Here is a 20,138-nt window from a genome sequence, read left to right on the forward strand (position 1 = left end):
ATGTGTGGTTTCATGCGGTGAAAGCGGAGGGGAATGGAGCAGTTGTCATCAAATTCCTGCAGACGTATCGACGGTGAAACATTGAAGGCAGTCGTGTAGAGAGAAGACCTTCATACGCAGCAGCCAATCCAAGAGATTCGTTTTTATTGCCAGCGAAAAGGATCAGGTGTCGCCTTTCATGTCATCCATCACAATGGGGTAAGTGTGATTATTCTCTCACAGGCTGACTGAGACTCCTTTCCCTCCTTTATCAGCTGCTCACATTGTATGAACTTCCCTGCCATGGAAACCACATCACGCATAACACAATAATGACCCGGGTGTATGCGTAAAAATGTCTCTGTATTACATGACAGCTAATAAACCTTATGGTGGATGGTTCAGATAGGCTGTCTGACATGTGTGGTCAAGTGGTGATCTTCTGGCGGCCTTGATGTGCTGTACACTAAAACAACAAATTCTGAGACATATCATAGACATAGCAACTTATTCCTCTTTACCCTCTGAATGTGCTCTGTTTGATAAAATAGAAATACACGTTAGGCCCACCATGTTGACACACAAATGCTGCTGCAGAAGTGCCCCATCTTAAAACTTTTATAATCAAAATAGTAGGTTAATCTGCAGTGATTCCCAAAGTGGGACTACCAGTGGGTTTTGGGTGTTTGGGTGTTAAATTCCCTATTATTGCACAAGAACAATGACAGAGTGATTAAAGATGCTGTTTTTCTAGGTCTCTCTGTCCCACTGTTTACTCCCCACCTACATTATAGCCAGTTATGTAATTCTGAAAGAAAGCATGTGTAACGATGGCATTTCTTGTCAAATATTCTCAAATAGAGATCTGTGTCTGATGTTCTGTACATCCTGTTCTGGGTCCTGCTCTAGAGAAGGTTTGCGAACACTATAATGTTAGAAGCAGGGGAATGCCAGTAGCTACAATGGTGCACAAGTCTCTTGTGACAGAAAGTGGCTTCTTGTCTCTATGGCAGCGCAGTGACCGCTAACTTACACATCCTCAACAACAGGCACCGATCAGTGAAATATCCGCCTAGTGCGCAGCACTGCTCATTTGCATGTCCCCTAACCCTGAGTTCAGCCGCCCATTTCCCCCACCAAGCCTGCTGTCCATTAACAGCTGTCTCCCGCAGTTCATTGTGATTAATTGCTCAGCAGGAGGTTAACAATGTGGCACAGGCATGGTGCGATTTCAAGGCATCAGCCAAAACTCCTGCATTAACTATTTACAATACACTGGAGGCTTCCCAGGCGCCCACTCTGCCCTCCTACAGAGTGGGCAGCACATCATTCAGCGGTCTCCCACTCAGCTTCAGCTCTCCACTGGGCTCTGCCATACTGGTGACTAAGTTACTGTTATGCAACTGACTCAATGACTCAGTTGATCCACAATGGAATAAATTGTAAATTGTGATTCAAAGCACTATATGTGCAGGTGCAGATAAGATGAAAGCGTACATAGGTCCAGATCTGTTGCCTGGCTGCCGGTCTATCAGTAATGACACGGACAGATAGAGTCACATTTCACTTCCGGCCTCGTGGCTGAATACCAAGCCACTTACAGCTCTAATGGTAATGGCACAGAGGAGAACATTAGTGTTGGATGAAAACTGGAGATGCCTATCAACACTCTGGTGCGCTCTCACTTCCTTGGGCAAATACAATCAATGCACAGACGGACTCAGTTTCTCCCCCTGTCTTTCTTTGCTTGTTTGTGTGGGTGTGAGAGAGTGTGTGTTTACAGGCACATCTCAGGTCACCCAAGCCGCTCCCAGTAGATAGAGCAACAGGAAGCTCTCTCATTAATGACTTCTCTCTACTTTAAATAAGATCTACTTGCCTTAAAGCTCTACTCTGTGGAATTAATGAAAAACTCTGGAAACAAGGGCAATGTCTAGAGATAGGCGGGGTGGAGGTAGAGGTGGCAAGGGAAAGAGAGAGATCTCCTGAGATGAGGATTTCATTATGCTTCTCTTTCACTGACAGTGTTTGCAGAAAGAGGGGCAGCTGCACAGTTAAAGGGGACACACTGAAGTAGAAAATAAAATGCAGCCCAGTGCGTGTAAGCTGTTTGGTTACACGCTGTGACTCGAAGACTGAGTGTTCACATCTGTGCATCAAACCCCTAAAGCACAAGATGCACCATAGGCAACACCTGTTGCCACTCCTGGAGCTGCAGATGTGTGAGTGTGTTCATGTGAAATGCCCTGTAGGCATTGGTACAAGGTTGTTCACCGATCAATACTTATGTTAACATGTGTTAAGTTGAGGTGTTTGCCATAGCTCATCATATTTCAAAGGGTTGGTTCACCCCAATTACAACAATGACAGTTAAACAACAAACAGTGGTATCTAGCCATGTGGGGAGTTTTTGATCTATATTTTATTTTACCCTTTTTACACCATTTTCTATAAATTGAATTGTGGTAAGCAAAATCCACAAACGTCACTGTCAACAGTTTCGTGGGGACTCTTTCTCCAATGAAAACAGTTCACAGTGAGGGCGGTGGATTATCGTGTCTAACAGGGACATTGCAAGAGATGCTACTGTCAAATATTTTTTAGATATATTTTTTTATTCACCTCCATTGTACTGAAATATCTTCAAACCTGGGCAAAAAATAGATACCATGAGATGGTAAGTGAGAAAATATGTTTTTTTGTAATTTGTGTGTACTGACCCTTTAATTCACAACACACCTCAGGGCAGCGAATCTATTAGTTCACCTGTAGTGGCACTCTTTTCTGTTTTCCAAAATATACCACTACTGAGTTAAAGCCTGAGTTAAAACAATTACTGAAGCCGGTATCTCCATTTTAAAGGTTTGCTGTGAAAAATGAAATGTTTCAAAATTCATTCCTCGTCATAGCAGTCAAAAAACGTCTTGCTCCACAGATTAATGAACTCCAAATAAGAGCTATTGATCATGATGTCATCAAAATGTCATCAAAAAAAGTAAAGGAGCATCTGAAAAACACTACTACCAACATTAACATTAGCAACAACAATAATTCAATACTCAGTTTTCCAGAACACATAATTTCACATGATAGTGAAACATGTAAAAAATGTTATATTTTGTATTGTACTATAACACAACATTCTGCATGTTGCTTTTCTTGGTATGGCTCTTACACCATCCATTCATCATTATCATCATCATCCTCTCACGGAAGCCACCGTAAGTGTCACTGGCACACAACCTGCTCATGTAGTTGTTTGACACTTTTTCTCTTAAAAACTTTTATTGCGTCCCTGAAATTCAGATTTGAGCAGCACCTCAGCCATAGTTCACATAATTGTTTATACCACATTGTGTAGCAGTTTAGAGCTTCCCACTCCCTTCATCTTCTTCTCAGTGCTCTATCCTCACCTACATTCATCACCTCCTCCACGTTGTCCTCATCCCTCTCTTCTTCTCTCACTTCATCACTCTCCCTCCCTTCGTCATTCTGCCTGCCTTCTCTCTCTGTTTTAACATTCACGTTCCATCACCTGCCCTTGTGTCACGCAGTACACTCTGCATGCTAAACACCTCTTTCTCCTCCTCATCCACCTTTCCTCCTTTCCTCCTTTACCTCTAATTCTCATCCCACTGAAATTACCCCCTCGTTTACCCTGTTGCTTTTCCTTTTTTCCTCTCCATTTTCCTCTTTTCTCTTCCACTTCCTCTGACCTTATAGTGGGTTATAGCTTTTGTTTTCACATTCCCTCTATTGTATGCACTTCTTTCATGCACTGATGGAATATAGACAGCATCTTAAGGCTTTCCTGCTTTTGTTGTATCCCTGTTGCTAAATCTTTGTGGCTGCCATGCAGCCTACATGCAACTGAGTTCATCGCTGGAGTGCAAGAGGATCAATGCGTTCTGAAATGACCTCTATGCAATCCCATAACCCGTAACTCTGTCAGGCTATTGGCTCAGACTAGAATCACTGTAGTGGGAGCATTTATGATGGATCTGGTGCCTTTCGTGTTATGGATATGCCTGCTTCTGAGTTATTATATTATAGTAATGTAAGAAAGAAGTATTCAGCTTAAATCACATTCCATAATTTATTTTAAAAGTTTGGTTGTAGGAGTAGGTATTGCTTTTTTTGACAACTGGTGGGTGTCATTTTGGAACAAAACCCTTTGGCACAGGCATTCATGTAAAAACCAAAGCACAAGAACGTTGCTGTGTTTGGTACAAACACAATCAAACAACAAGAAGAGCAAAATTTGCCACAGCTCCATCAAATTATGCAATGAAAAACGATGCCAGTTGCCAAGCGGCTATTGCACAGATCATACGGACAGGCCGTGGTTGTGTGATGTGTGCTGGGAGAGAGTTGAAATGACTCACAGTTCCGCCACTTACACTGCTTTCGATGATTATGATAATTTGCGCACAGCACTCCACAAGCAGCTTTGTGGAGCGACATTAATCATCCCAGATTCACTCTGACTTCCTATACTCTCCACATTCCCCATCATTCTCTTTCTCTTCCTGTCTGACTTCCCTCTCTTTCTCCCTGTCTCCATGTTTTTCTTTCTTTCCCAGTCTTGGCTAATCACACACAGGAGGGGTGCTGCTGCTGAATTTTAATATTCATTTATACAGCAAGCCTTTGATGTCCCCCATCACCCCCTCAGTGCAGTGTAAGCACTTCTCTATCTCCTGCTCTGCCAGTACTGCCAGCCCAGAATATCTCCCTCTGCACCCTGCGCTTTGAGTGTGTGTGTGTGTGTACTGACTGTAGATATTACCCAAGAAGCCCCAACAATGCAGGAATATATGAAGGCATTATAAGAGCAAATGGACAAAGGGTGAAGGTGGCGCATGGATGAATGGATGGTCAAAAAAAACAAAGGCGAACATTAATAGGAGTGAATCGTAACTCTGGTTTGAGTGTCACACAGAGGTCAATAAGGAATTAAGTAATCTCAAATCAATCCCATCATGGAGTTTTGATCATCTATACTGATCTAAGCTACACAGGCACAAATCCACATATAAATATAATCCATATATAAATACAGATTTATAATTGCATCACATCTGTGTCATAGTGTGTGCATGTTTATATATGCACACACATTATGAGTGTCTGTGTGGAAACTGCAGCTCTGTGGGGTGTGTCTTTGGTAGTTAACCATGGCCTACTGTCTATATTTAGCCTTAAACCGTCTCCTTTCCCCCCCTGTGCTCCCCTGTGTGACCCTCGCTCAGTGCTGCAGGCATTCCCATATCAGAACAGGGAGAGACGGCGCTGTCTTACACAGAGAGAACAAGTTTCTGTTGAGTAGCTGCATGCATTTGTTGTGTAGGTTTACATGTAGAGAGATAATGTATGAGAGGAAGTATAGACTTAAGTCAAATGTGGGAACTCTGCTTTAGTTTGAAGGTTCAGTTAGCTTGTTATCCATGTGGGCTATATAAGACAATGAGTATATGTAGTAGTCCTTTGACAGCCTCTCTTTCTGTGGTGTAACTATGGATGGTGGCGAGTTGGTAATTCGGTTGCCAGGGCGATCTGACTCCCCCGTGGGCAACAGGAGTGCTGGCGGTGGGTTTGGTGAGACGTTGGTGTTGCGGTACAAAGAGGTTCACAACTTCTTCTTCGTCCCCTTTAGGGAGCAGCCCATCTACAGCACACGGGCTCACGTCTTCCAGATTGACCCCAACACCAAGAAGAACTGGCTGCCCACCAGCAAGCATGCCGTGACTGTCTCCTACTTCTACGACAGCACGCGCAATGTCTACCGTATCATCAGCCTGGATGGCACCAAGGTGAGCAGTTGATTCTGATTGTTACTGTACACCTTTCACACTCGCACACAAAACACAGATTTCATTATACCTCTCCGGCTGCATTCATTGTGTCATTATTAATTTCTGCCAACATGGTTTTATTAAGATGTCAAACAGCCTTCCAGGAGATTTTAGTGGCACTGTGATCTACTGAGTGTTAATGGTGGTAATAAGCTCTGCACTGGAATCTAATGTGCAAACACATCTTAAAAGAGTTCAGCATTGCAGCCTGTCCCAAGACAGACAGCTCATGTTTCATTGTGTGTATGCATGCAACTACTGTATTTGCGTGTGCATGTCATACTGCACTTCAGAGTCTTCACTTTATGTCTCAGGATATTCTTGTTAGAGAGGGATATATTTTGCGGTATGGTGTGATCGAGGTAGAGCTCGGCATGTCTTAAGGCAGAGGAGAGTTCGTCATAGGGACAGACCAGTCACACACATGAACGCTCCCCGCCAGTAATGGAGAGGAGGGGTGAAGTTAAATGAGAGAAACAAATGACAGAGTGAGAAGGATGTGTTGTAGGAGAAATAAGAAGAATGGCAAAGAGAGAAAAGTGTGAAGCCAGGTGAACGAGAAGGCCGGAAGAATGTGAATGACTGATGGAAGCAAAGCAAGGTCGGAGAGTGTGTGTGCGTGAACCATTTCTGACGGTCAATTTAGCAACCATCTCATATCAAACACTCGATAGATATTTGATCACTAAATTCAACTGTTGTGTAACACACACACTCACTGACTGCTGCCCTTCTCATCATTACGTATTGATGCCAACCAGAATGTCAACCATTACACAACACTGCTATTTGATCAGCCATCAGTTTGTTCTCCATTAGTGTTAATTAACAAATGAAGTTGATTTATATAAGATTTAGAGGTAGCCTTTTATTTTGGCTTAAGTAAATTAAAGGATACAGCAGTAGATATATCTATCTATGTATTTCATATTGCCAACAAATCCCATGAAAAGACAAAAACCAACAATGTGTTAGTCCGTCTCTCATTACTCTCTGACTTCCACAACCCTGTCTGTTGCACTCAGCCCAAGACCATTGGTTCCTACTGAAGATGTAAATCTTTAGAAACCAGTCATGAATATATACTTTCATTTTTACTACGATGTATTCGATGAACTAGAGTGTGACTCACTGTTTGTGTGTATGTGTATGTACAATGTTGCCAGATTTACCCTTTAACTTCAAGCTCTCAGTATTTCCTAGTCCCTCCACATCAGATATTTCTATCTGCCTCTCTGCCATCCCTCTATGTACCTACCAGTCATGTTTGTGTATTGCTCTTCGTGTCTTACTGATGGTGGACCACCGAATCCCCGGCTGAAGGCCCATCAAAGTCAAACTCAGCAGGTCTCTGTTAGCTTTCCAAGCATGGATTTTATCGTGATGGTGGGTGTGAGCCTGTGCTGCTGTAGACCGGAAGCTATATACTGTCAGACCTCCCCTGTCTCTCACACACACATACAAACTAATACACTGACAGTACTATTTGTTCAGATGAAGTATAGGGCTGCAACTATGATTATTTTCATTAGTATTGTTATCAATTAATCGTCTTTATTTTTTTTTCATTAATAGATTAGTCATTTAGTCTATAAAGAAAATGCTCATCACAATTATCCAGATGCCCCATGTGATGCACCGAAAGACATTGTTTTGTCTAACCAACAGTCCAAAACCAAAGATATTCAGTTTACAATTAAATAAACAGAGAAAAGTGGAAAATCCTCACATTTGAGAAGAAGGAAGTAAAACAATGCTTGCTATTTTTGCTTGAAAAATAACTGAAACGTAGACGATACATTTTCTAGCAATCTACTAATTGATTAATCAACTGATTGTTTTGGCTCTACTGCAGTGCTGTTTGGAGAGTCTGAGAGACACGCAGACATAGAGAAAGCACATACTTGGGTCTAAACTCTCCTTGCCTCTTCATCTGACCTTCTCTCTCTCTACACACGCTCACACACACATATTAAACACACTGCAGTGATTAACTTAATTCAATATGTATTAAGTGTCTTGTCTCTGTCCTGCAGGCAATAATCAACAGCACCATCAGTCCCAACATGACGTTCACAAAGACCTCACAGAAGTTTGGCCAATGGGCGGACAGTCGAGCTAACACTGTCTACGGCCTGGGATTCTCCACTGAGCATCATCTAGCCAAGGTACCACCTCCATCCAGCCACATAGCCACCCACCCACCCACACACACACACACACACACACACCCACGTACTCACAAACCACATCTACTATAAACCTTTTAGCATCAATCACTGGGTGGCTTCTCTTTTCTTTTTCTACCCCAGTCCCTGGATGACATTTCAACTCTCTTTTTCTTTTTACTCTAGTTGCTATAGCTTCTCTCAAAGTGTAGAATCTGCTTCGCAGTTAGCCCTAATGAGGCCTTTCTACGTGTGTCTGTGTGTTTATGAAAGTTATGTATATGTGTGTGTGTGTTCACTTGTGTGTGTGTGAGTAGGTGGTGGTTTCTCTCCTCTGCAGTATGATTAAGCTCTGTCATGAACTGGGGAAGCTCACACACACACACACACACACACACACACACACACACACACACACACACACACACACACACACACACACACACATTACAGCCAAACTCAGCAGTATAGACACATCCTCTGTGTCAGAAAGGCAAGGATAAAGAAGATGATAATAATACCTAATATTAAAGACATTTCCTTTTTCTTATCATATACTGGACATTAATAACATGTGGTCTTGCCATGTGCCCTCTCCTACCTCAACAACTATTGTTAATATCTTAAACTCCCCTTTTCCAATCATTTTACCCTTTAGTGCTGGAAAACAATCTGGCAGCACAAATATGGACCCAGTGGTAGGTGCGTCAGATTTTAAAGGGGCACAATTTTACATATTGGTCAACATTTACGTTTAGTTTAGTTTATTTGTCATGGTATAACCTGTGAAAACAGTTGTATAATGTCTGTGGCTCTGAAGTCTGAGAAAGTAACCCTGATCATGTCACCAGAGTTGTCTCAGTTTTGGATTGATTTTTGTGGCTCACATGACTCAAAAGAGGGGGAGGGGGGGGGGGATTCTCACAAGGCCCCCGAGTTTAGGAAAGTGCAATGATAAAATTGCTGGAGTAAAGTTGCCATTCACTGCACTTTGTCACCAACTGATCCGTATTTTGTGGCCAGGTGAAAATTTGTCTAATTATGTGACTGTAAGGCAGACAGTTATTATAGTATGTACACTTGTGATGGAAATCTGAAAAGTCTGTTAACTCAAGAGTGAAGAAGTTTAAGGAGACCTGGACGTCTTAAGCAGAAGCATTCATTGAAGCTTGGCCCAGGAGCCACCGTGTCATACTACCTTTAAGAAGCCTAAAGACACTCTGTCCTTCCCCACGTAGATAAATAAGTAACCAATAATGCAAAATAATTGACTTTGCTCTTAGTATCATAGTATCCATACTCTTAGTCCATTATTTTCCTACTCAATGAGTGTGACGATTACCTAGTGTCTGAATTGTCTTGTTGTGATTTTACTGTACATATATAGTTTGTTCTCAGGTCTCTCTCACAAAACATATCTCAATCTTAATGAGACATTTACAGTAACATATAAAGGTAAACTGTATTTTTAAGTTCAGACCATTATCAAATCTACATCATTGTAACAAATCAATAGTATTAGTAATAGTTACAATTGTAAAAATGATCTTTTTATGATTTTAAAAAACTTTCCCAACTTCTTAGCTTATGTAGCTCTAATGTATCTTTGGTTTAACTGATTTACAGTGTCTGAGTTATATCAATATGCAGTTTTAACAGACTCCTACCCGCCAATTAGAAATATTTTCTGTGGTTTAAAGTTGAAATAATCCAATTCACTTCTCAGATAACTGCAGTGCCAACGCTCCTTAAGCACTTACACTGAGAACTACTGCATTTAGATCACTGTACCAGAACTATGATATTGCACTGGAGTGAAATGATATTAAATTACTTGTTGCAACTCCACTAATGGCAGACACAAGACCAGCTCCAGCAGAGTTGACAATTTGATTTCCTCACCACTCAGCCCTCTGCAGTACTGTATATATGAATCTACTCTGTAACACTGTGGGAGTAGTGTCGGTAATGAACCACACCCTAAAGGGACATTGGGGATATGTGCTCGTGTCTATGTGTTTATATTTGCTCAAAGCCCCTCAGCTGAGCTCACCTTACTGCTTGATGCATGCTGGATGTATCTTTGCTCTCGACTAAAATAACCCCGAGGATCAACTTCAGCCAACTGCCAACTTCTGATTAAAGGCAAAAACTCAACGATGAAAACACACAGCAAAGCACAGTCTGCACAGTGCGTGTGTGTCTGTGATAGACAGGTTACTAACGGTGACCTAGTTAGCTCATGTTTCTGCTGAGGCATTATGGGTAAGGGCCTTCTTTTCTAAGTTCAACTGTGGGTCGTTATTGGCAACAGCTTCTGCCTATCCTTCCCCTGGCTTCATGGCTGACCTATTACACACTGATCTGTGTGTGTGTGTGTGTGTGTGTGTGTGTGTATGTGTCCACATATGGCTGTACTGAACAGATTAAACCACAGTATTGTGTGAATTAAAGTCTATACTGATGGCTGTCCTCTGTGTCCAGTTTGCAGAGAAGTTTGCAGAATATAAAGAAGCAGCGCGGCTTGCTAAAGAGAAGAGTCAAGAAAAAATGGATATGGCCACGTCTCCCTCTCAGGTACATTCAGTACACAATATCATACACCCCCAGTTCTTAACCTTTTTGTCAGCCTACTAATGATCTCCTGTCGCAGGCATGTTGTGTATAATGAACAGCTGGGGAGCAGGTCAACCAAACTGTGATTTTTTCCCTTTGGTGTTATTTAGTTTGATTAATTATCAGAGGAGGCATACAGCCATATTCAGAGAATAAGAAAGAATTTGATTAAAAAAAAAAAATAGATTCAAAAATGTGTTTAAGTAGAAAATGTTTTGAAAATGTTGAAGCCAGTGATGAAAGAAGTATTCAGATCCTTTACTTAAGTAGAAGTGCCAATACATGAATACAAAAATTCTCCATTACAAGTAAAAGTCCTGCATTCAAAATTCCACTTAAGTAAAAGTACAGAAATATTCTTATCAAAATGGACTTAAAGTATCAAAAGTACTGGTTCTGCAGAAAAATGCCTCCTGTGACTGACCCTATCTTTACATTATTAGGTCATTCATTCTGATCCCTCAATGCATATAGCATTTAACTGTTGTAGTAGGCCGAGGTGGAGCTAGTTTTAACTACCTTATATAAGTTAATCATATCTTTTTTATATATGAACAATCCAGCTAAAAAGTAACCAGTAATTATATCTGTCATATTAAGTGGAGCGGAGTGAAAAGTACAATATTTTCTTTCTAAAATTTGTAAAATTGCATAAGATAAAAATACTCTGGTAAAGTACAAGTACCTCAATTGTAGTAATTGAGTAAATGTACTGAGTTCCACTACTGCATGACCCACTGGGAGGTCCTGACACTGAGAACAATTACAGTCCTTACACAATATGCACCGATATGGTAAATGTTCGCTCTATGAATCCACCCTATACATTAAAAGAAGAAGTTGTCTGTTGACTGATCATAAATTGGAGAACTGTATGTAAGGTATTTGTTTGTGTGGGATATCTAATAATAGAGTGTTTTAGGGCATGTGTAACTGCGTCGGAGAAAAAATTAGCTTGTTTCTGAGGAGAATCCCTAGAGAAATCTGTTCTTTAATCTAAAGGCTTTTAACAGGCTTCATGTCCTCGTCTGTTCATTACGGAGGCTAGGGGAGCAGCCCCCTGCTGTAATGCGATCTATTACTTGTACTTTTAATGCTGTGGCCCACACGGGCTGAAATGCTACAGTACCTTGTGCTTCCCATGGGAGGATGTTTTTTAATGAAGCCAAGTGGACAGCTTCACTCTCATCAGGGGGTGAAGGCTGCATGTGCACTGGCCACCACACTGTAGTGGTGAAACTGCAGGGATTGCTGTGCCGGCTGCAGCCTTCCTTCCTACTACAGCCCTGCAGTGGTCTACTAAAGCTGTCCGCTCTGTTTCTTTTCTGTTTGTCGCTGTTTCACCCACATACATGCTTGCTTTCTTTCTAGCCGCCAGATCATCTCATTTCTCTTCTCGAAATAAACTGGAAAACATGAGAGAGGAATTATAACGCTTAAACAAGATGAGAAAACACCGAGCTAAATGCTATGCTATGCTGGTCCCAATCGGTCAGAGCCCAGTGGGAGTGCACCATGAACACATATTAAATGGTATACTAATGAATATGGAGCGCAAAATGTAACCCCAGCCATAATTTTCCTCTTATCTCTCACTTCCTTCTTGTCTATTAGAGACATAGAGGCAATGTCGTTGTGCTACTGTGTTGTGACCAAGCCCTGAGTCTTAATAGCTTTGTTTTATGTACATGCAGCAGCTAAATGATTTGTCTCTCGTATAATTCTGTGGTTGTATGGGATATAAAGATAAGCATTCATCTGTAATTCTGCAATTTCCCAGTGCTATAGTAAGCTATTTATTGGCCTATAGGCATGTGGAACTGCTCACTAAGAAGCTTTGTGAGTGCGAGAGACAGCACCCCCACAATAAAAAACACACAAACACACCTCTGTCATTTCTCATGTCATCTCCTTAGAGGGGAAGGATGATCCAAATTAATGGATGAGATTCTTGTTTTTATCTTGTTTCCATCTCTGGTAATAAGAGGCCGTTGAGATCACTGAAATTAATTATTATACATTTCATATTATGAATGTTATGAAGTGATTAGTTGATTAAACAATTAGACAATTGACAGAAAATTGAATGAAAACAATTTTGATCATTGTATATGTAAAAAAATGCAAAACTTTCACTGGTTCCTGCTACTTATACATTAGGATTTGCTGCTTTTCTCTGTTTTTAACTCATTTTGAACTGAACTAACAGAACAAGAAATGTGAAGACATCACCTCGGGCCCTGGTGTTGAAATTTTATAGGGTAAACAATTGATCGATTAATTGTAAAAAGATAATTGACAGGTTCATCTATAATGAAAATAGTTTTCACCCTAAAGTGGTGCTCTTTTTTTCTTTGTCACTTCAGCCACAGTGTTGATTTTCGCTCGTGCTAAATACAACCCGGTTCTTTTTTAATCTAAACAAATCACTGTATCTACTTTTGGTAATGTTAAATGCACCATTTCCTTCACGCCTAAGGCTGTGAAAAAGCAACCAGACACCATTAAGAACTAAAGATGTAGCAGATGTAAAAACTTTTGTGACCTCACTATAGGTTTAATCATTAATATTTTAAATTATTGACATTAGAGAGTATACAGTATACAACTATTTATTTATAGAGAAATGTCACAAATTTCAAAAGTTGACGAATAAATTGTGGAGCTTTTAAAATGATTTCATACTTGTTTCCCTCCTTATCTAATCACAACTAACAGTGTGCAGAATAATACAACAAATAAAATATTTCAATAATGTTTGATTGATTATTTGGTGTCCAACTGACAGTGACAGCTGAACAACTTTGTTTCTCATGTAGGAGTCTCCAGCAGGTGAGCTCTCGTCACCTTTGACCCCGGTGACTCCACCCATGGAAAACATCAACGGCACAGATGAAATCTGTGACACAACTCCCAATTCAGACACCCTTCCAGGGCCGGCGCAGAACGCACTGGCCTTCGCACACAGGTACATCCCACATGGTGATGTGTTCACTGTCCCGTGTTGTCATTTTTACTACGGTACAGATGTTACAGCCTGACCATATACACTCACTGTCACAGTCATATTTCACGTAAATTAGACACAAACAAAACTAAAATAGATGAATTACTTCTCTTCTACTTTTTCTCTGTTTGTCTGAGGCACAGAAGTATAGACCTCTCCTCTTCTATATCTTTCGTTTCGTCTGCGTGCACATATATTTGTTGAATGTAAGCGTGGTAGTGAACTCCCTCTATTCACTGCTCCTCTCTCATGTTTTTCTTCTCTAGGCAGCAGTTTAAGACTTGTCGGGTCTGCTCTTTCTGATAGGGATGTCATTACAAGTCCTGACTACTGCAACATCATAACTACGCAAAACAAAAAATGTTCAGGGACAAACTTTCCCAAAAATAAGAGCCTGATTTCAGGACAGCAACAGGGAGGGTCTTTACACAACCTGATACACTGCCTGTTTAGTAACTGCTAACAAATAAGGTAACAACAGCACACCATCACTCAAGTCAGGAGGAATATAGGTGCAATGAATTATATCAGTGACATTCTTACACACAGTCACTTCACATGGACAACCAGCAAAAATTACTTTAAGTGTTTCTCAGGAATGAGGAATTATTCAAGTTATTATTCTGTCCAATCTGAGCATGCTTGGTAAAGAAACTCACATATATTTATAGTTTTATGTTTGCCTACTGCAATGCAATAATATCTTTCTAAATGCAAATTCAAATCTTTTGACTTTTATGTTATGAGTATGTGACGGTGTCACCTCTATGCATGCACCACTACTGTTGTACACATTCCTGCTGTCTTTGTGTCCTGTAGTCATGCAGACTGAATATTGAAATGGATAATTAATATTCCTTGTGATTGTCAGTACTGGTTCATTTACAGTAGATTGTGTGAGATAAAGAGGTCAAAGTGCCATGTAAATATTTTTTGATTTGTATAATGGCTTTCTGAAGAGGTGTGGCTCTGAGGTTCATCACCAAAAAAGGTGTTGATGAAGCGTTTATGTAAGACTTATATAACAAACTGTGGTTAGTGGGAGGCAGAGAAAGAGCAAGACAGATAGACACACAGAGTGTGAGTGTGTGTGTGAGTGTGAGTGTGTGTGTGTGTGTGTCATAAACTGGGAAAAGAGAGAACGACACAGAGAGAGAGGTGCATTGTATAAAGTCTGTACATGAGTCACTGATACCTAAACATCCACTAACTGCACTCACTACAATAAACACACTGAACAGGAGGGCATGCACTATCAGTTTGAGTCATTTGAGTGAGTGAAGTGTTTTTTTCTCAGGCCAGGAAATGTTCCTATTATCTACTGTCACCTGTAGTCGACTGTACACACAGGTCTTTTCATTTGTAAAATCTCTGTAATCTTGTGCCACTCATCTCATTATTTCTCTGGCTGCGATTATTATTAATTAAAGATATCAATCAATCGCTTAATGTATTATCATTCTTTTTTGCTTAACTATGGGTGTCTGAGGGGAAACTTAAAGCATTTTTTGATATTTAAAGACCATTGTAGAGATCTTTAGAGAGATACTTTGATTAGTGTGTTAAAGTCTGTAAAGCTGTGACAAGCTGAAGTACATGCTTAGATATCCCTCCCGCTACATCTTGAACTCTGTAAGGCTACACAGGTCTGAGTGTGCAGTGAGAGCGGGATGTAGAGAGGACACCCACTGCCTGCTGCAGCATTGCTGCTGATGTGTCTATTAATGCTGCATGCGTGGGAGACAGGGTCGACTCACGGCATTCGCAATGGCAGGCATGGACGTAACAAGCAAACCTCAGTCTTACATTTTCTCAGAGGCATATGCAGAGAGGGTAGATGTTAGGACCATCCAGATATTTTACCACACAACCCTCTCTTTTTCTATCTTTTCTCTCTATGATTCATACTTCCATAATTTAATATCTACTGTATGCATCATACAAATGTAAATCACCTTTTACAGTAGCTCCATCAGCCTCTCATGTGCCTCAAACTGCAGTTAAAATGTAGATGTTGATTTAAGAGCCAAAAAAAATGTTTGTAGTGTATTTTGAATGTTTTTACTTGTATATTACTTCACGAGGGTTCAGAGCGTGTATAGAAACACACCTGCACACACAGGTTTTTGCTGTCTTTTTGCACCAGACCTCTACGGTGGTCTTGGTTTGTCTCTCTGCCATGTGTCTGGAATTAGATGATGACTTATCTCCATAACATTTACACCACACTGCTGCTTAGCGGTGCTGTGTAGGCAGGCATGTGTGGGTGCAGAGGGCAGAGGAAGAGGAAGAGAGAGGAGGATGAGATAGAGCTGTATGCAGAACTGTGAGAAGGTTTTTTTATATTGCAGGAGGTAGGCGTGTTTGGCAGGTCTGCAGTGGAGTCACTGAATGGTTTTCTGAATATTGGAAGACCTTTTGTTGGGACTGCCTTGGCTGTATATGAATGGTCTTCTAGTGTTGAAGGATGTAGGCGTCTGTCGGTGGGTTTGTGGTAGGCTTGTGTGAACGGAGACGGTGCCGATGTCATACGTCAGGGTGCTACAAGCGCCTCCGTTCCCCCAGTGCTGCCATGGCAACTGCTCTGGCTCCCTGCTTCTTGAAGTGCTCTGTGAGGAGGAAGAACCTACCTGACAGTGCACAGTGGTCAGCACACAGCAGAAACACAAGAGGGCTGTAGAAAACCTTCAGTGTCATACAAGTTTATGTTTTGTGTTTGTAGCTTTATCGAGCCTAGGAGGAGAATTATACTTAACATGGTGAAGTAGTAAAACACAAGACAGAGTGTTGATTTTTTATTCAAGTGATTTGTTATTCAAAACATTCAGAATTCAATCCAGCAACAACAAAAAAAATAATAATAAATTTTAAACAAAATAAAACAAAATAAAATGCACACCATAAAATCTGGTCCTGTGCTCACTCTTGTCATGCCATATTCTGTGTTAGTTGGTAGAACATTGTCCACATGAAACAGATAAAAAGAGATACAAGCAAACCCTGTAACATTAATGCAATCTTCTGTGCCAGATACAGAATTTTAGTCTGTGAAGTTTTTGATTACATTTATTCAAAAACAGTGCAAGAAATTACACAACAATTTCAAGCTGATACAAACAGGAAATCATTGCTTATTCATTTCAACATCACTCAATTGGCTCCTGCATGACTAGAAGTGGAATTATAACAAAATTACATAATGATCAGCGGTGGAAAACTACCAATAGCTAATACAATCCTCATGACAAGACATCATCTTTACAATCTGCAATTCACTGACAGCAACAGCTAACTTACCCTCCATGTGTCTCACACACCTTCCGCTCTGCTGTCCTCAGTCAGAATTGTGCTCAGGTGCCCTCCTGAAACCTTTCAGCCAGACTCATTTAATGAAGACGAACACCAGTGTCAAAACTTGCACTCTCTTCTCTCCTCTAATTCTCCCTCCATCGCTCTCCCTTGCTTTCTCCGTCTGTCTCCATCCTCACATCTTGACGTCTCGCCTGCTCTCCAGCTCTCCGAGCTGGTGTGTGGGGTTTATACATTGGCGGGGCTGCGTGCCTTGGTGACAGCATAGCTCCAAGTGTGTATGTGTGTGTGTGTGAGTGGTTGTGTGTCAGTTGATATGTGCATGTGTAGGATGAAGTGTCGTCTCCCTCCTATGCGTCACACACGCAGACACACTTGCACTCACAGAGGGGGTGGCTGTTGTGTAAGAACTGAAGGCGCTGTGGGAGTCCTGAGTGAATTAGATCTGGGCTTTCTCTCTTTTACACTTCACAGAGTGGGTGTTATGGCATAGTGGAGTACTGCTGCAGTGTGTGAGCATATATGTGTGTGTGTGTGTGTGTGTGTGTATGTGTGTGTGTGAGGGGGCGGAACAAAACTGAAAACAACATTGTTATGGGTCATACACAGACCCTCATCACTCCTTGAGCGAGCTAAGCTTCCTTTTGTGTTTTTCTGTGTATGTGTTTCCACCGCTGTGAGGAATTACTGTGAAGTATGTGGGAGTAGGAGCTCCTTTTCAAAGGAACTTGACTCGATGTCGGTACTCGACAACGTTTAGGTCTCTCGTACATTCTCCCGCTCAAGTCAGACATTATGTGAGAGACAGGGAGTCGGCATTATGTAAATCTTAAATGAATGCCTGCAGTGCTCATATCTAATAGGGGAGATGCACAGTGGAAGCGTTTTCCCTCCAGAAAGTTGAGTATACATATATATATACATATATATTATACATATATCTAATATTACACTTCAACTCTGAGCTATCGATTACCCAGCCTATATGCAAGGGTTTTTTCCACCAGCCTTTTTCTCCCATATGTGCCACTCCATGAAATTCACATTTCAATCACTTCTTCCTTATCTCTCATCTCATCTCCTCATCTGTGAGTAGCTGGACCAGATTAGGCTCCAGCCAGTCTGAGGATATAATCTCAGATTACAACTCTTGTGGCAGACAGCTGCCACATGAGTTGAGCGACCACAAAGAGACTCAAAACAACCTCAGAGATTGAAAACGTTCACAAAGACACTCCAAACAACTAGAAAAAGATTCTTTTAGACTGGGTGTCTTGCTCCTACGTAGAAGGGATGGGGTTTTTACATATCTGTGCTCAGGGGCCTGTTGTCTCATAATCCATCCATGGATGGATAGATGGATGGATGGACAGATGAATGACTTGCTGCTTACAAACAATAATGATTCTGAAATGTTCTGAAAAAATAAATACTCACATTCACAACTTGATGTTTCAGACTTAAATCAGACATCATGAGTTTTCAGATATACACACCTTACATCCATAGCATGAAAACATGAGCACTTGCCATTTTATGTTACTGTTGCGGTAATCTGACAGTATGTACATCCCTGTGTTCTGAAGCCCTGCCATGACAAAACACTGGGAGGCTGAGCTGGAGGCACTAAAGGGGAACAATGCCAAGCTAACGGCAGCTCTGCTGGAGTCCACAGCCAACGTCAAACAGTGGAAACAACAACTGGCTGCCTACCAGGAGGAGGCTGAGAGACTACACAAACGGGTGAGGGATGGGGCACAGAAATGCTTGCTTGTTTTCATGTGTGATTAATTCGTTCAAATCAAATAGGAGCAGAGTGATCATTTGGAAGGGATGGTGTGAAGTCAAGATTAGAGGATGGGAGAAAAAAACAGAGAGGAGAGATGAGTTTTGGCATGAGGGAGAGCAACAAAGAGGTAGTCTGTAGATGAAAGATAGGTTGAGATCAGGATTCTGTTGTGCTAATCTCTCTCTGCTGATCTAAATCTTGATTGATCTTTTAGGTGACGGAGCTTGAGTGCCAGAGTAACCAAACCCCAGTGATCAAATCCCAGAAGACTGAACTCAACCAAACCATAGAGGAACTGGAGACTACACTAAGGGATAAAGAAGAGGTGTGTGTATGCAAATGTGTGCGATAGGGTGGAGTGCCTCGCTTGAAATGTAATGTCTCATGCAACAACACCCTATATTCATGCTACACGGCATTTTTATCTGTTTTTATGTGCTCTAGGAAATGGAAAAGTTGAAAGAGGAATTGGAAAATATGAATGACCTGATGGAGCAGAAAGACACTCTTACCCAGAAACTTGAGGTGAGTGATACAAAGAGATATTAATCATATCACTGTTCCCCAAAGTATCAGTGCATCCTCTGCTTTTATTTATCTCCTGATGACACAAACCTGTCAACAATGCTTTCTCTCCTAGGCCATCCCACTGAAGAACAGTTAACATCAGTCACATAGTGTCAGGAACAATCTGAAAAACACACTGTCAAATATAAACCTATATACATACTTATGTATATATATATTTTATATATATGTATCTTCTTTCACCCACAGTACTTGCATGTACATAATAGCTAAATGTTTATGTTTACCTTTGTTTGGCTTTTTTGTCCTTGTTTTTAAGCTGTATTTCAATACTGTGTATTTTGTGTATGTGTACACATACTTGGCCAGTAAAGCTGATTCAGATTCTGATTCACCTTGTGCAGGAGACAGAGCTGCGCAGTCGGGTGCTGGAGGAGCAGCTGTCAGGGGCCGAGCAGCGGCTGGAGGAGAACCAGGAGGAGCAGGAGAATTTCAGAAAGAGTCTGCGGACGCTGCTGGAGCTGCTGGATGGCAAGATCTTTGAGCTGACGGAGCTCAGAGACACCTTGGCTCGGCTCATAGAGGAGGCCAGCTAGAGACGGAGCTGCCTAATCTATACAGACAGAGCCATATGATAATTTACACCCCCAACTCACCCGCACCAATCCGACCCACCGTGTCCCACCTTCCTCCTACACCTCACACACATTAAAACGGCCACACTACACTGCCCCGATTCTGATTTTGCTCAAAAAGGGCAGCTAACTCCCCATTTTTACCTTGCAGGCATCAAGCTCCAACCAACCGCAGGAACTCCTGTAGTTCAAAACAACACAGGGACTACCTCATCTTGCCTTCTGACTGGCTGGTGTAGGTGTAACCTTGGT

At 41.4% G+C, this 20,138-nt stretch overlaps 1 protein-coding gene across 1 annotated transcript; it reads left to right on the forward strand.

The window, feature by feature from the left end:
• The first annotated feature begins 5,495 nt into the window (after window positions 1–5,495).
• homer1b (homer scaffold protein 1b) lies at window positions 5,496–19,847 on the forward strand. Its single transcript, XM_070904229.1, has 8 exons — window positions 5,496–5,792; window positions 7,871–8,002; window positions 10,487–10,579; window positions 13,438–13,586; window positions 18,521–18,677; window positions 18,938–19,048; window positions 19,168–19,248; window positions 19,656–19,847. Exons 1-8 carry the CDS (start codon window positions 5,496–5,498, stop codon window positions 19,845–19,847), a joined length of 1,212 nt encoding a protein of 403 aa, XP_070760330.1.
• Window positions 19,848–20,138: the final 291 nt, after the last annotated feature.

Source organism: Enoplosus armatus, chromosome 4 (genome assembly GCF_043641665.1).
Source record: "Enoplosus armatus isolate fEnoArm2 chromosome 4, fEnoArm2.hap1, whole genome shotgun sequence".
Classification (NCBI taxonomy): Eukaryota; Metazoa; Chordata; class Actinopteri; order Centrarchiformes; family Enoplosidae; genus Enoplosus; species Enoplosus armatus.

Bases quoted from the DNA above. Each gene is read 5' to 3' on its own strand.
- homer1b (XM_070904229.1), top strand. From the start codon at position 5,496: ATGGATGGTGGCGAGTTGGTAATTCGGTTGCCAGGGCGATCTGACTCC. The intron at 5,793-7,870 runs GTGAGCAGTTGA...TCTGTCCTGCAG, and splicing joins TCAGCCTGGATGGCACCAAG to GCAATAATCAACAGCACCAT. The intron at 13,587-18,520 runs GTACATCCCACA...TGTGTTCTGAAG, and splicing joins GCACTGGCCTTCGCACACAG to CCCTGCCATGACAAAACACT.